Source organism: Ornithodoros turicata, chromosome 2, assembly GCF_037126465.1.
Source record: "Ornithodoros turicata isolate Travis chromosome 2, ASM3712646v1, whole genome shotgun sequence".
NCBI classification, from domain to species: domain Eukaryota; kingdom Metazoa; phylum Arthropoda; class Arachnida; order Ixodida; family Argasidae; genus Ornithodoros; species Ornithodoros turicata.
Genome location: NC_088202.1, coordinates 111,764,130 through 111,779,245, shown reverse-complemented (window position 1 = coordinate 111,779,245; position 15,116 = coordinate 111,764,130). Strand labels below are relative to the sequence as shown.

The 15,116-nt window shown below is 45.4% G+C and overlaps 1 protein-coding gene across 1 annotated transcript in view; it reads right to left on the bottom strand.

Annotated features, from left to right (window-relative positions):
- Positions 1-15,116, bottom strand: part of LOC135383955 (protein turtle homolog B-like) — a 214,160-nt gene that overhangs the window by 11,716 nt on the left and 187,328 nt on the right. The window contains exons 3-7 of the mRNA XM_064613226.1: positions 6,266-6,376; positions 5,354-5,560; positions 3,631-3,930; positions 2,301-2,591; positions 947-1,240 (exon numbers count right to left, since the gene is read on the bottom strand). Coding sequence (XP_064469296.1) covers positions 947-1,240; positions 2,301-2,591; positions 3,631-3,930; positions 5,354-5,560; positions 6,266-6,376 — 1,203 coding nt within the window. The remainder of the gene's footprint in view (positions 1-946; positions 1,241-2,300; positions 2,592-3,630; positions 3,931-5,353; positions 5,561-6,265; positions 6,377-15,116) is intronic.

The window sequence follows — 15,116 nt, the reverse complement described above, 5'->3', positions numbered from 1 at the left end:
GCACTTTATCGCGGATATATTTTGAGCTGTCAGCTGCTCTACCAGTTAAAGCACGTGACAACTTACTCCACATCGTATGGGACAGCTGAGCCCTATGACACCAGCAATGACTTTGCCTCAACGTTGGAATTAACTGTGGAGCGTATTCAGCTGAAGATTCCCGAAAAGTGGTCCGAAAGTTGAATAAACATTACGAACTCCTGCATTCTTTGGACCTTTAGTGTGTGTTGTACAAAATTTGAAAATTGCAAGAACGGAAAATTTCATTTACTCGTGACAAAAAAACTTGTTCTGTGTGCACCTTGCCATTCCTTCCGTGACAATAAACGTTTCTTCGGTTAGTGGTTGCTCGTGCTGCTAACAAACAGCTGCAAAATGCCCAGCTACTGTGCTTCGTTTTTCTTTAACTAGCGAGTGCGACAATTGACCCGTGTGACAACTCTCCCCGGTCTCCCCTATAATAGATATAACGGGGAAGGTGTTTTCGTCGTCTATTTGCACTTAGAGTGGTGTCCAGTATTATGAAGGCGTTGTTTTATTCTAGGCGCTGCCAGGGTGGCTCTCTTCCCACTTCGCAGGCTGAAGCGCTGTTCAAGTTAACTTTGACTCGAGTCGTACATGTACAAGGTTGGCCTAGATAAAGTAACATATTTCTAAGACACGGTAAGAAATGTCGTGGACAGGTAACGCTTGATCTTCTGTCACAGCTGTATCAAATGTTTCAAAACCATCTCATAACGCCGCTAGATTTCAGGTTGCCTTGTCTAAGAGACATAAAGAAATCCTGTAAGTTCTATGCATAATATTTATAATCCCGAATGCCACTTCTTCTAGTTTTTTTTTTTTTTAAACGGTATATCCTAGGCGTTGTCACGACGACGGTGCATTTGTTGTTGCACATCCAAAGCAATTCTGTTGCTATAAAGGTCATGGTAAATTGGCTTACCCGCGGGAATCACAGTGAAATTGCATGGTCGAATCTGCTTTCCCACTTCGTTGACTCCCCAGCAGAGCAAGTAGCCATAATCGTCCTCGCTCTCTGGAGTGTAGACGGTGGTGCTTTGTGTGAAGGTGTTGCTGTAGCTAGCCAAGTCGAGCCGTTTCCCAGACGACGAACTATTAAAGCGCCAGTGAAAAGTCACTTCTCCCGGATCGGCCTCTAGTTCGCAGCGAACGCTAATGGATTCCCTCCGGGACACGCCGTACATCCGCTTCTGATGGGCTTTGCACATTGGAGCAACTGAAACAAGGCTTGTGTTTCAGCCCGCCATAAGCGAACTTCCTGTACCTTCCATTCGTTGAGTCTTTGCAACATTTAGACGGAGTACGCGTAAAAGACGTGGTGATAGTGGAACGCTGTATTCCAAAGCAGCTGTTAACGTTTCGCGGGCAGCGCTATTTGCAAGATCTCACTTCGGAAGCTGCTAAAGGTGGTGCCTCACTTCGCCTCAAGCTACGCGGGATAAATGTAGGAGATGGTTATGTGCGTTCATGTGGGCCTGCATTCCAAGTTTTAGAGAAAAGTGGTCGATGGACGCGGAGAAAATAGGCACCTGGAGTACCGTGACGTACCGGACTCTGACATCACGCTTGACCTCCACGCCAAGGAGGAAGCCGCGGGAAGGTTACGTGCTTTCGAGAATCAATGGGAATCGCCGAGGCTCCTGATTCTCTGACGTTAGAGCTTGACGCGGAGGTTTGTTCGAGGGTTTCTATCTCGCTAACAACGACACATATAAAAATAATCCTTTGTTTGCATGTCTTTCCCAGTCTTGCATGCAGTATATGTCGTGCATGATGCAATGAAGCACGACATCTTAAAGTGTCAGAACCAGGAAGGCTTGATTAAAATAAATGAGCAAACGGGAAGCGGGACGAAAGAAAAAAAAAAGCATGATCGAACTCGTCCTGCGCAATGCTAAATCTTACATCCCGCTGAAAACTTCCGGGACGCTATCTTTCTATGGATCCGTAAAGGCGATATTTAATAACGCCCTAGGACAGAAGACGAATCGGGTGACACTATAGACCCCCGCGTGGTCGGATAATGAGCGCCCCCACGCGGGCTGAAACGATGAAGAATAAAAGGACGCTGACAGCTGGATAAGACAAAAGCAGAGGGGAGCAAGATAGACTGCTGTAGCTCCAAGTGGGATTGGCTACCACAATTTACCACCCCCTGTTTCCTCCCATACTACTTTTCTTCTTCTTTTTTTCAGTTCCAAAGAGTTTCGGAGGAGTTTTTCACGGTCTGTCAACTTTCCAGATGACCTCATCTGTACAGAAGGCCAAGTACTTACATTTAACCCGGAGTGTGAACACATTGCTGACGCCCCGTCCTTCGCGATTAACAGCTGCACAGGTATAGTGTCCACGGTGAGATCGACGAACCTTCTGCAGCACAAACGATTGATTGCTAATGATGACTCCCGCCGACAGGTCGGTTATCACTTCGCGGCCTCCAAAGAACCAGGCGACTTCCGATGCCGGCGGGCTAGCATCTACGAGGCACTCCAAGTACACGTCGTTGCCTTCCTGGATGTCGTGAGCTTTGAGGTTCTGCCCCAACTGTAGCATAACTCGAGGCGTGTCTAGAGAAAAGCAACAAACATACTTAATTGATTTGAAAACATTTGATTCGGTAAATTCTGTTTTGCCACCACCGATTTCCTTCGTCCAGCCACATACCAACAACTACGTCATATCCACACCAGCAGTCGAAAAAGAAAGAGAAACAGAGAGAAACGAACCGAACAGAGTAATTGAACACAACAAGTGACCCACCATTAGCAGCTGTACTGTACAGGACAACCGGTGTAGCCATCGACTAACACCACGAAACACAACACAGGGCATAGATCTCTTGCATGACAAGGGTAGGTATACCAGTTCTTCTGTACAGTAAAGTAATTGATACTGGAGCTGTTATGGTGTTCAATCTCTGTATTTTGTCCGTTTATTTTCTTTGGCTCCTAGTACGTGTGTGATGCACTCCTATCAACAGGACCACAGTGCTGTGTTAGTAACAATTCAAAATGCAGGAAAGCGACTAAGCCAGCGAGCTGGACCAATCATTTGTGGAGCAGACTGTCACCCATACCAACTTGAAAACGGAGCGTTAAATTGTTTTAAAAAAAGTTTAACTCTGACATCTCATCGCGATTTCAGACATGCGTGTCGCGAGCAGTTTGTGTGTCGCTTCCCATTTCAAGAGTAGCTCATCTAGATCTTCCGACCTCAGCGTTCTGCACCATTCATTCCCTGTCGATAAGGAGTGCTACAACAACAGGTTCTAGAATCTAGAACACCACTGAGTGAGGTTTACTACGTTCTTGCACTTGGTGTTCAGCTATTGCACACTGCATGTTCCAAATATAAAAAAAAATAAACACAATAAAGGAATTATCACCCTGAAAGATGCGTGTACTATAACGTAACACTATGTCATTCGTTATAGTAGCTTGCAGTTGCAGTTGACAGAAGGAAAAGTCGGCATCAATCCTAATCACTGCCAAGAATTAGAACAATTAATGCAGAAGCCGTCAACACAAATGGAAACCAATAAATCTCTACATGCTGACCCGAGATCATGTAAATATTACTGAGACAACACAGAACTGTATGACTCACAGAAGACGTCCAGCTTCCAGCCTTCCTCTATTGCACTGCCAGCGATGAATTGGTTCTCGGCACGGCACGAGAGTACTTGACCGTTGTCCTCCGCACGTGGTGTGAAGATAATCACGCTCGAACTGGTGCTCAGTCCCTCTTGCATTTGGTGTTCTTTGGAAGAGATTAATTGCTCTCCTCCCTTCCACCACGTGAGCAGAGCCGGCGGACGGGATCCACTGGATGTGCAGACGAGCTCTAGTTCCTGATCAGCTGACAGGGGACGGTTGGGCGGTTGAATGGTGACATCCAAAGGGATCACTGCCGTGCAAGAAGTCACACGAAGCGTAAACGTTAGTTATGCTATTAAGGTAGGTGTAGAGCTATAGCTGACGAGTACACGGTCGCCAAAATTATGTGGATGATTCGATTTGAGAAGTGTTCCTTCGCGGCGCATTAACTGGTTCGTGAGGTCACGTGTTCGATCAGCAGTCAATCTATTGCCAAAAATTGCTCGTCCACACATCGACGGATTCGGAAAATCAAGGCTCTGAATAATCGGCAGCAGTTCACCACCCGGGGTCACTAGGACATGGAACCTCCCGAACTACACATGTATTTTGCAAATATCCCGCAATACCGATTTGCAGCATCGTTTCTTGAGTGATGGCCTGTTCAAAAGAAACCGCACAGCCTCGACAACTCGTCATTAACTCGCCATCACTGGTGGACGTTCATCAAGCCTGCTATAGCATGCGACCTCATTGAGATCTCCCACCATTGAAGACAACGAAGCGGCCAGTTTCGGATATATTTTCGTAAGCTGTAGAAGCTTTAAAGACTTAAAGCTTTAAACTCATGGCGTGGTTCCCAAACTGGATGCTCGAGATTTGGTCACACAAATGTAAGATCAAAAATTGTGTTTCACATAAGATGCAGAAAGATGATGACACAGCCGACAGTCATGCACCTAGAACAATGTTTTGAATGTGAGAAGTCTAACATATATTGGTGCAGAGATTTGCAGGCGGACATGTGCGAGTGTGAGAAGCATTGAGCTACTATATCGCAACTTCAGCTTTCTAGGTATTAAGTGATATAAGCCATGCACTACGGCTTACTGCACGATTCAGCTTCTCCTTTCTCTGAGTACAAAGTACAAACAGCTTTATGTTTTTATTTGTTCACTTTAACGCAGAGTGTCAGCCGCCGCCGGCAGCATTACGGCAGTTCCCAGCTTTCTCAGCAGAAGGAACTGCTCGCACATCCACTAAGATGTATCGGTTCGTTCCTGACCGATGAGGGTAGCAATGTGTGGGAGGAGGTAAGCGTTGCCTCCTGCACCGTGCGTCGCAGATGTTACGGACACGTTAAACGACCCCAGGTGGTCGAAATTATCCGCATTCCTGCCCTGCGGCACGTGCGGCATGTCGCCACACATATGTTAATTGACTCACCTTACGTGTAAATTATAAGACGTAGCGGTTAAAAAGAATAAGATGAAGATTGTGGCTGCACGAACATGGAGACCGCTACTCCAGAGCGGTTACAGTTTACAGCGCAACGACCATCATGGTTTTGCGTCCTATTCAAGGCACACTTACATAAGTTTCCTGTATAGAACATAGCTCAACGCGAACTCTACTGGGCACTCACGAACATTTCATTGCGGAAACCGAAGAACTTATACGACGTTACGTCTGTAGCCCTGCACCTTTTAGCAGAAATAAAAATAGGAGCTTACGATTCATGTCAAGTGTTATGGAGCGTGAGACAGCCATCGTAACGTTGTTATTGGCAGCTTGACAAGCGAGCACAGTTAGGAAGTCCGATCTTCTTAGCTCTTTGATTTCGTACTTGTTACGTGCTGTCGTGCCGTCTTCACTGAACGTGAAGTTGTCGTCCACCAGTCGTTTGTCACGCCACCACGTCACTACAGGACGAGGTTTGCCTATGAATGAAATGAAACAAAAATAACACGTCACGGTCATTTAATTATATAGTTCAGCTTCACAGATAAGACAACAGAAACACGGGCCAGCTCGTGGAAAAGATCCACGAAGCCTAACCTTGGATGGTCAGATTGAGGGGAGAGGGGTGATGTAGGAGGAAAGGTACGTGCGGCCAGCCTGCTCTGAAGTGGCGGCTCGGTGCACCCAGGGGAGGGAGAAGAGGGGAGGGTGAGAGAGGGAAGGGAGAGATGATGGTGGCACAGGAGAGGGAGGAGCGTGCTAACCCTCTTGCTCTGGGATTTCGGTAGTCCAAGAGGAGGTGGGTAGTCCAAGAGGACTACCCACCTTGTCTTTGTGTGACTCTTGTTGTCTTTTTATTCTTTCCGCGCGTATTCTGGTTCCGTTGATTAATACTAGTTTCTAAGGTTCGGTTAACTTGTGGATTAATAGTATGATGGTGAGCTACGCAGACTACGATAGCAAATGTTGTGTTTTCCCATTTTTTCTTTCTACTTCTTTTCTATACTATTCCTCCAAACAACAGTTTTATCCCAAAAGATTAAATAAACTCATAGTTTACATTTCGTATTGGAGATAACAATGCATAATGTGACTTTAGACACCGTAGCAAATTATCTTGCATAATGAGGTATTCAAGCCCGGCAGCTAAACCCGTTGCTTTTCAGCCACCAAGCGAAACTTACCTCCTTCCACTTCGCAGACGAGACGCAGGTTGTCGCCTTCGTTGAATCTTCCTGCGAGGCCTTCTAACCTCCTCCCTTCGTCATCCAGAATAATGGGATCTCCTGGGGGCACTGAAAGCGAATAGTAAACTAATGCGCATACTGCTGCTGCTGATGATCATGACGATGATAGAGAAATTCACAAAAAGTCCTACTGGTGTAAGTCGCGTCAAAGTCGAGCTGGTTATATCAGTACACCTGCACATGGGTTTGTTACAAACGGGTTGGGGTGGAATTCACACCCACAAGCGGAGAAACGAGGAAAGAAGAAAAACAGGAAGAGGGAACTAGCAACTAGTAGCACAAGTCACAGTTCGGCCATCGGGAAACACTTGTCCCGCAAGAAAGAAAAGTTACGAAATGCCTATTAGCTGGGTTTCTTCAAGGAAACTTTGGAGGACTTTCAAAGCAAGCGCGTGATGATGCAATAGCATCACGATGCCCAGACTGTTCACGACGTTAGAAAGTCGCACGTCTGTACTGTAATGACTACCGTACCATTCATTTTATTGATGGTGTCTCACAGCTCGTTTATTAAAAGACCAATAAAATGCTATCACGCTGCAAAAAATTGCAGATAGCATGCCCGAGTATTCGGTACGGAATGTAAAGTAGGCTTCACATGCTTAAGTTTCCATAGACCCCGGTGTATTAGGAATCTAAAGGCGCGTGCAGCACATTCCGCTGACAGCGCTTTGCATTCGTACGCAATGTAGCATGTGGCACGGCGAAACTTTTAATGCAATTTCTTTGGATGAATATTTGCATCTTCGCGATTTCACTGAGTTTCCAAATTTTCAACTTGTAAAGAAGCCTTCATTTGCTGCACTGAAGCGTCGGGGTGAACCCCACAGGCATCATACGCTATGACCTAATTTGTGAAGAGTTTCAGACCCCGACGAGCAACCAGAATGTTAGAATTTTGCGTGGTATTCGTGAAATGGTCTATAAAATGGAAAAGTTAGCAAAATTGGAGGTGCACTCAAGTATTACTGGATTTCTTACTAATGCCTTACCGTCTCGTACAATGAGCCAAACGTGCGACGTGCGAACAAGACCCTTCAATTAGAGTGTAGAATCAAATAATATGGCAGCACAATACATATATGCTGGTGCGGCATTGCAATGATGATTTACAGGGTCGCAGATACCATCGCTAGAAAATCCTAGCTTGCTGCTTATTTAGGATATTTGTAGGACTCGAATTAAACCTATTTCAGAATGAAACCTCGGACATTATGATTACTCAAACGCAAAATCATCTTCAATGAGCAGAGCGTAATTTTCGCTGCCTTAACTTGCGTCACCCAGGCAGCATTTGAATCCATTGCACTTTCTTTTTTTTTTTTTTGTGATAAGCGTACGTACCAGGGATCCCGTTGACTTGCAAGTGTTACCTACATTTTCTAAAAGAATGTGCGCAGACACTCAAGTCAAGCACGCGAGAGCAGTTTCCAAACAAAAACAATCAATATGCTTGAGCGCGAGCTCTGCGGAAATGTTTGCATTGTTGTTTGCGTCATGCATTAAAGACAAAAATGAAAATGGTTGTGTATATTCGACGGGGAAAGTGTAAATACCGCCTGGTTGTTTGCACAATAGGAACTCTGCGAGTGCAGGTTATTTCTCCAGCAAACCGTGTGAACTTGAAGGAATGACGCCCTGCTGGAGTTCTCGTTTATGAACACCACACAGGTTCGCTAACGAGAAACTTACCTTGTCTCTTGCACGAGACACAACATCCTCTTTTGTTAAAATCCTCAAGTTAAAATACAACAACAATTTGAGAACACAAATGCAACTTAGAATTAAAAAACGCAATTTCCTTTTGTATTCATTTGCTTTGTTTGCTAATACAGCTATCGCAGCAGTTGCGAAGGAGGTGGTGGTTGGTCATCGCGGGTGGGCACCACGTGCGGTACACAACCCAGTGCCGCGTTTTTCAGGAGCATGCTCCTGACTTTTCTCCTCGTTCAGCAACTCTAAACCAGCCAGAAAATTAGCAATATTGCGTCTGAAAACGCATGATATTGGGGTCATGAGCAGCGAATATTGCGATGGCCGAGGTTACGGTCCGCTGTAGCAATTGCATGTAGATTGTGCAAGGAGTACCCAGGGATCTAACTGCGCAGGCTGCGATGACTCAACTTTAATTCAATTTACGCCAAATGTATAACGACAACTAGTTAAAGACAAGCACTTTCAGTACATGATATCGGGAAACATTAATCAAACAACGTTACGCATGCATATACCAGAGTACAACGACATACAAGGGAAGAGCGGAACTGTTTTCCACGACCGCTCAGCTCTTTCTCTTTTTACCGTCGCTCTTCCTGATTATTTTTTAAGTATCTCTTATACACCTGTATTAAGAACGAAAGGACATTTAGAGAAAGGGAACAACTTCCTAAAGCGATATAATGATTGCTTCGTGGATGAATCCTGTAGTTTTTTGTTTTTTTTTCTGTATCACGTCACATCACATCCTGTAGTAAATATACAATTGGCCGGTCGATGACAGCTTCCACATCGAGCACATGAGTGGTAGTTGGACGAGGGAGATAAGTGGGGGATTTCAACGGAAACGTGCACACAGGTGACGAAGGTGACGACCGATCTTGACGAGTATCTTGACTACACCTCTGTCATACTGCATCCGATGAAATCGTCCTTTAATCGTGAAAATATTAATAGCACCGGGGCCTTAATTTTGTAGAAAAGGAATATGAGATTACTCTGAGATGCTCTTGCTCCACACTATGGATGGGAGTGAAAATAGACCGTAATGTTTACGCAGTGGGGCCATGTAATATTTACGCTGTGGCTCGCGGCCAGTTGGTTGTGGCTATGTACTTTCTACCCGCCACCTCCATCGCTACTGCGGAGATAACTGTACTAGTAAATAAAGAAAATGAATACAACATGGAATTGCATTCTTTTATGTTCATTTATGCGCTTGTGTTCTCAATCTGTTGTCCTATTTTTACTTGTTTTACGATGTACTACTTCTCACTGGGACTTACTCTCGCTACTTTTTCGCTATATACTTGTATTGAATTCTATAATATTCTATTTTTGCTATTTGCTTGAAGTGATGTTTGATGGCATGCGCTATAGCGATGTGTCCTGGCCAGAGCCAACCGCATGGCTCGTTCGATGTAGTTCAAATGCCTTTCACCAAAACTGGGGACCAATAAAGAGGGTGTTGCATCTCGTGTTAAGGCCTGTTACGACATATTGCAGCGCGCAAATATACAAAACAGCGGGCCCCAAAACAGCACGCAAAAACAGCGCTCACTACTATTGGACGGTTCACACTTGCAAAGCAGCGCTAGCGCTATTATTTAGCGGAAGTTCGGTTGTTGTTTCCGGTCTCACCCATCATGACGCCTCCGGGGTTCGACAGCATGCGCACGAACAAGTTTGATCAACCGACTGAACGAAAAATTACCACACATTTTGGATGACAGACTCGTTGGTTCCAATGCGGTCGCCGTGCCGTGAAATGCGGAAGCGAAACAACTCTACGACTTCCCCGACGTCATCGCTGAAGAGCCTTCTCATTGGCTAACACGAATGTAGCGCTAACATCAGTGCTGAAAAAGTAGACATGAGCTCAACTCCGGCCAGCGCTAATATGTAGCGATTTGGAGCACTGCGAGGAGGAAAATATCGGGCTATTTTCTAGCTCTATATAGCAAATCGCTATATGTCGGAACAGGCATTTAGTATCTCGTCGGCGAACTTCTCTGCTGTTGGTAAGCGATCCGTAGCAGGACGTGTATGGTGAGCTAGGGGGCGTGATTTCTTCAAGTTGACATGGTTTGCCGGATAAATAATCTGCATTCGTTGAGTCCCTTGAGTCCATTGAGTCCCTATCGTGGATGCAACAAACAGGCTGCATTTACGCGTTCTCCATCGAACGTACACAACAAAAATTTTCACTTCTCCCTTTAATACACGAAGCAAACAACGGTACAATGATTCCCAGAGAGCTCGCGCTCTATTGAATGTTTTTGTACGGAATCGGCTGTCGTGTGCGTGACTTTCAAACAAGTGTCCGCGCACATTCTTCTAGAAAATGTAGGTCACACTTGCATCGCAACGGCATCCCTGGGACAATATGCCGGGGCTCTATTCCGAGCCGCTGTTGAGGGCCAGCGACGGTGTCAGAGGAGTATCGGCAGAAGGCGATTACGACCACCGGGAGCTACACCTGCCAGTTTTGGTATTCCCATGCCGCTTTTAACGACAGTGCGCTTGGTTTGTTGACTGTCGCTAGAGGTTAAGACGTCTGAGAACGAGGCTCCGTACTCTCACCCAATAGCGCAGCCGGAGAAGGATCACGTGGAATGCCTTGTTTTGGAAGCAGACGACGACTAAGACGCGTTGACGATGGAGAAGAAGTCTCGTGTTTCTCGCTCAACCCACGAATAATATGAAATTGTGTTGTAGTTCGTGATCGAGCACCGCAGTTTATTCACGGGCATTTTACTGGCGGCCTACACGCAATTAGACAGGCAAAATGAGTGGGCAGAATTCGCCGCGATATTAAATTCCCGGCGAAGCAGCTGTCAGGACAGTTGACAAGTGAAAAACTGTAAGCTTTAGGTACACCTTTGTGTATAGTGCTAATAATCTGGACATGGATGATAGTGAGGTAGAGCTTCGGCGGTGAAGCACTTTCACGAAAGACGTCTTATTTGATACAAACGCGTTGTTGCCCGATCTAAAAACCCGCCCAAACCGTGGCGGTGTTGATAGGAGCGCCGCGAACTAACTTGCATCCATCTTGACAGGTCTCCCTCCGCTTAACGGCAGTATGGCCCCCCATATAACGACAGGGTGGAAGCTGTCGTTCCAGTTAGCGACACAGTCGTTTATGTGCGATGCGTTTGGAGCGCTGGGAATACGAAATTCTCATCGCTAGCGTTACGTTTCGTCACATACCACGTGCTCTCGCTCCCGAACGACACGTCCGCGCTACCGACACAGCTCGGAATAGGGACCCTGATCACATTCTATTCTAATGCTGATCGACTGCACACCCGTATTCATCAACTTCCTTAAACCATTCGTTTAGTGACGTCGGGTTTAAATCGATCACGTGAGACTTTCTTTCGCCAATCCTGGATCACCACCCCATGAGCTACCACCTGCTGCCGTAAAGCCTATGGCACCGCACATAGCGAGCTTCCTAGCTGCACGGCGCATGCGCATTTCGCCAGAGTCTTCCAGAAAAGATGGTGACCGGTAGGCCTAATCTCCGGTTCACGAAGAATTTCTCATCAAATCTTTGGTGAGGTTTGATTGATATAGTTACTAGAAGCGCCCAGGAGACGAATTCTATCACAATGGGACGAACATTTGTCTGGAATATTTCATTTCGATCATCCACCGGAGCTACTTAAACCGGTTGTTTTGGTCCCATGTATTTGAATGGGACGTATTTTAAACTAGGAGAGAGACTAGATTAACGTCGGATTAATACCTTGCAACTGTGAACGTGTGTGTTGAAAAACCTGTCGTTGAGTGGTCGCGCCAGGTGACGTTGCACTAATTCGAAATCTAACTGGTAAAAATTCAGCAAAATTTACGTTTTAAATGCATGGTTAGTGAAGAAAACTGTGTAACGCTTGGCCGGGGGCACGAAATGCGGCAATTGTTTTTAGAAGGCGCTACTGCGAACTCTTGCATGGGAAACGTAAAAAAAAAAAACATTGTCAAAGTGAGTGACATCGACATGTGCCACTTGATAAAATCCATACACTACTCCAAGGGACCGAGTGAGCGTGCGGATGGCCGAACGACAATGTGCACCTTCGAAAACAAAGTATAAGTAGTGCTGGCGCTTACTATAAGTGTCATCTCCTGAGATATACACTGTAAGCGCCCCCGTCATTGTACAGTAAGAGCAGGTTGTTGCCAGCCCCGATGCAGAAATTCGGGATCGTTATCCACTGGCATGGTATCGACCATCCCAGTATATCTTGCTGTTGTCATCTCATGCAGCCTGTCTATTTCCAGAGGCATTGCATTAGCGTATCGCGGCTGTTGTGTGGACACTATCAAGGCATGGAAATATTGCATGATGTTGAATTCACCCTGAACACGAAATTTGACAATGAAAAAATGGCTAGGAAGCAGGCGGGCTGGTGAAGATGATGCATAATGTAAAAACCCCGAGACTAGGGAACACGAAGGGACTGACACAACACGAAGTCTCAAAAAGTTTTGAGACTTCGTGTTGTGTCTGTCCCTTCGTGTTCCCTAATCTCGGGTTTTTTACATTATGCACGAAATTTGAGCAGATTTTATGCTCCCAGATTATAAATATACCGGAGCAAAAGCGAACGAGGTCCCCATTTCCACTGGAGTCACATACAAGCATAAAGGAAACTGAAATGTGTGTTTTACTGATTTCAGCATACCACAGCAGAAGAGACCAATGAAAATCAGTTCTCCAGTCATCTATACCTGCATCCACATTGCAATCACGCCTTTATTTATCGCGAGTGCCACAATGCCTCTACTTTGGCTGTGTTGTGCCTGTCCTCAACGCATTCTGAATAGTTGAATTCCAAAATAGCGAACCAAACGAATAACCATTTCTAATATGCATATGTGTAGTACTTCACTGTATTTTCCCCAATTATGTTACAACTTGTTCTCCTTACACCAGCTCAGGTGCATGCTAAGCGTGCACGTTTTTTCCTGTATGGTATGTCCCGTACAATACCTATGCAGAACAGGTACTCTCATTTCACACCAGCTCTCCTCTGCTTTGGCTCCACGGCACCCCTAAATGTACAGCAGTGAGTGGATGATGAACAGAATATATAATAGTAACTATAATAATAAATAACTCACGAGCTGGGACGCCTGGGTAACATGACAAAACACAACACACACCACGCACGCACGCACGCACGCACATACACACACAGACAGACAGTCAGAGGACGAGGATATAAACAAGACAACACCCTCTGTACGTTTTCCATATGAGTCGTGCTCCGAAGAAACGCGAGTTGCAGATTTGTGACACGTTGAAAGTACCACGTTGATTTCTTAGAACCGTAACACCGTAAAAGTTATGCTTGTGGGAATCACATGCAGGAAAAGCATCAATGTTCTTTCTGTTTACATAGCCTACCGTGATGAAGCGCTTGCACACACGTTGCGAACACGACATGAGGCTCGAAACCGTATAACAGACTGTGCTGGAATGCCCCAGCAATCGAGAGGCTATCTTGATCGTTGCAATTCACCACACAAGTCGCGCAACAGACGATAAACAAGCGATGGTGAATGCGAATGCAGTCCTTATACGCAATCACAATCGACGAACGAACACCGACAAAAGCACAACGATCACTTCCGCGAGGATACGTACTGCTGCCTTTTAAATAACATGGGAAACGCTCTCTTTGTACACCGTTTAAGCGATCATATCCCCAATCATATGTCTATGAGCTTTTTCATTAACAAATACAGAGGTAGGCCTAACCGCCGATTTCCGACACCCCGTTCCGCAACTACCTGCAGCACCGCCATCGCCACCTGAACTTTTCCTCCGCTGACAACCTCATAATCTAAAAACAAACGGGAATCTTCCTCTTCTTCTTTCTCACACCCCTCAACCATCTCGTGACAGTGTGAATAATGCGCACGCGTTGTGGTCAACCCTTTGGACCCCTCTTCATAGCCGGAGAGATCACGTGATCAATTTAAACCCAACGTCACTAAACCAATGGTTTAAGCGGCTGGTGAATACGGGCTCTAGAGTTTGAGTTTGAATTTGTATATAAAAGGAAAGATATTGAATTCATCACCTGAAGAATTGTGCTACCCCCACAAACGTCCCCTAAATGAACCCCACAGAAGGGGAAAAAATGAAAATGAATGACTACGTCTCTGCTTTGTATAGTGTTAATTGCAACAGTGGTAACTCAAGTTAAAGGCAACGAAAATAATCTTCTACTCATTGAAAAGGATTTTGAGTTGGAATAAACATAATGTCCAAGGTTTCATTCCGAAATCGATTGTATTCGAGTCTTACAAATATCCTTAATAAGCAGCGAGTTCGGATTTGCTAGCCAAGGTATCTGCAACCCTATAAATAATCGTTGCAAAGCCGCACCAGCATAGGTGCATTGTGCTGCAATTTTACTTGATTCTACAGTGTAATTGAATAGGTATGTTCGCACGTTCGTACGTTGTAGGTGCGTTTGGCGCCTTTTACGAGACCGTGCATCCAGTAGAACAATAGCTAGTTACTTGAGTACACCTCCAATTTTGCGAACTTTTCTATTTGATAGTCTATTTCACGAATACTACGCGACATTCTGATTGCTCGTATGGGTCTGAAACTCTTTACAAATTAGGTGTTCGGACTACATGGCGTATGATGCCTGTGGGGTTCACCCCGAACACTTCAGTGCAACAAATTAAGCCTTCTTTATATATTGAAAATTTGGAACATGAATGGAACCTCGAACATGCCAATATTCACCCAAATTATTTTGATTAAAAGGTTCGCCGTGACAGGCAGCGCGCCGCTATAGCGTACCAATGCAAAGCGCTGCCAGCGGAATGTGTTGCACACGCTCTTAGATTTCTTGTACATGTGCTCTATGGGAACATGAACAGGTTAAGCCCGCTGTACGTCTTGTCCCGAATTCTTGGGAATGCGGTGAACAACAACAACTTTATTTTTGACCTTGGAGAGTGGGGAGTGGGGGGAATGCGGTGAGAAGACACTTCTCCTCCTACAATACTGAGCAAGTAACAAATAAATAAATATCTG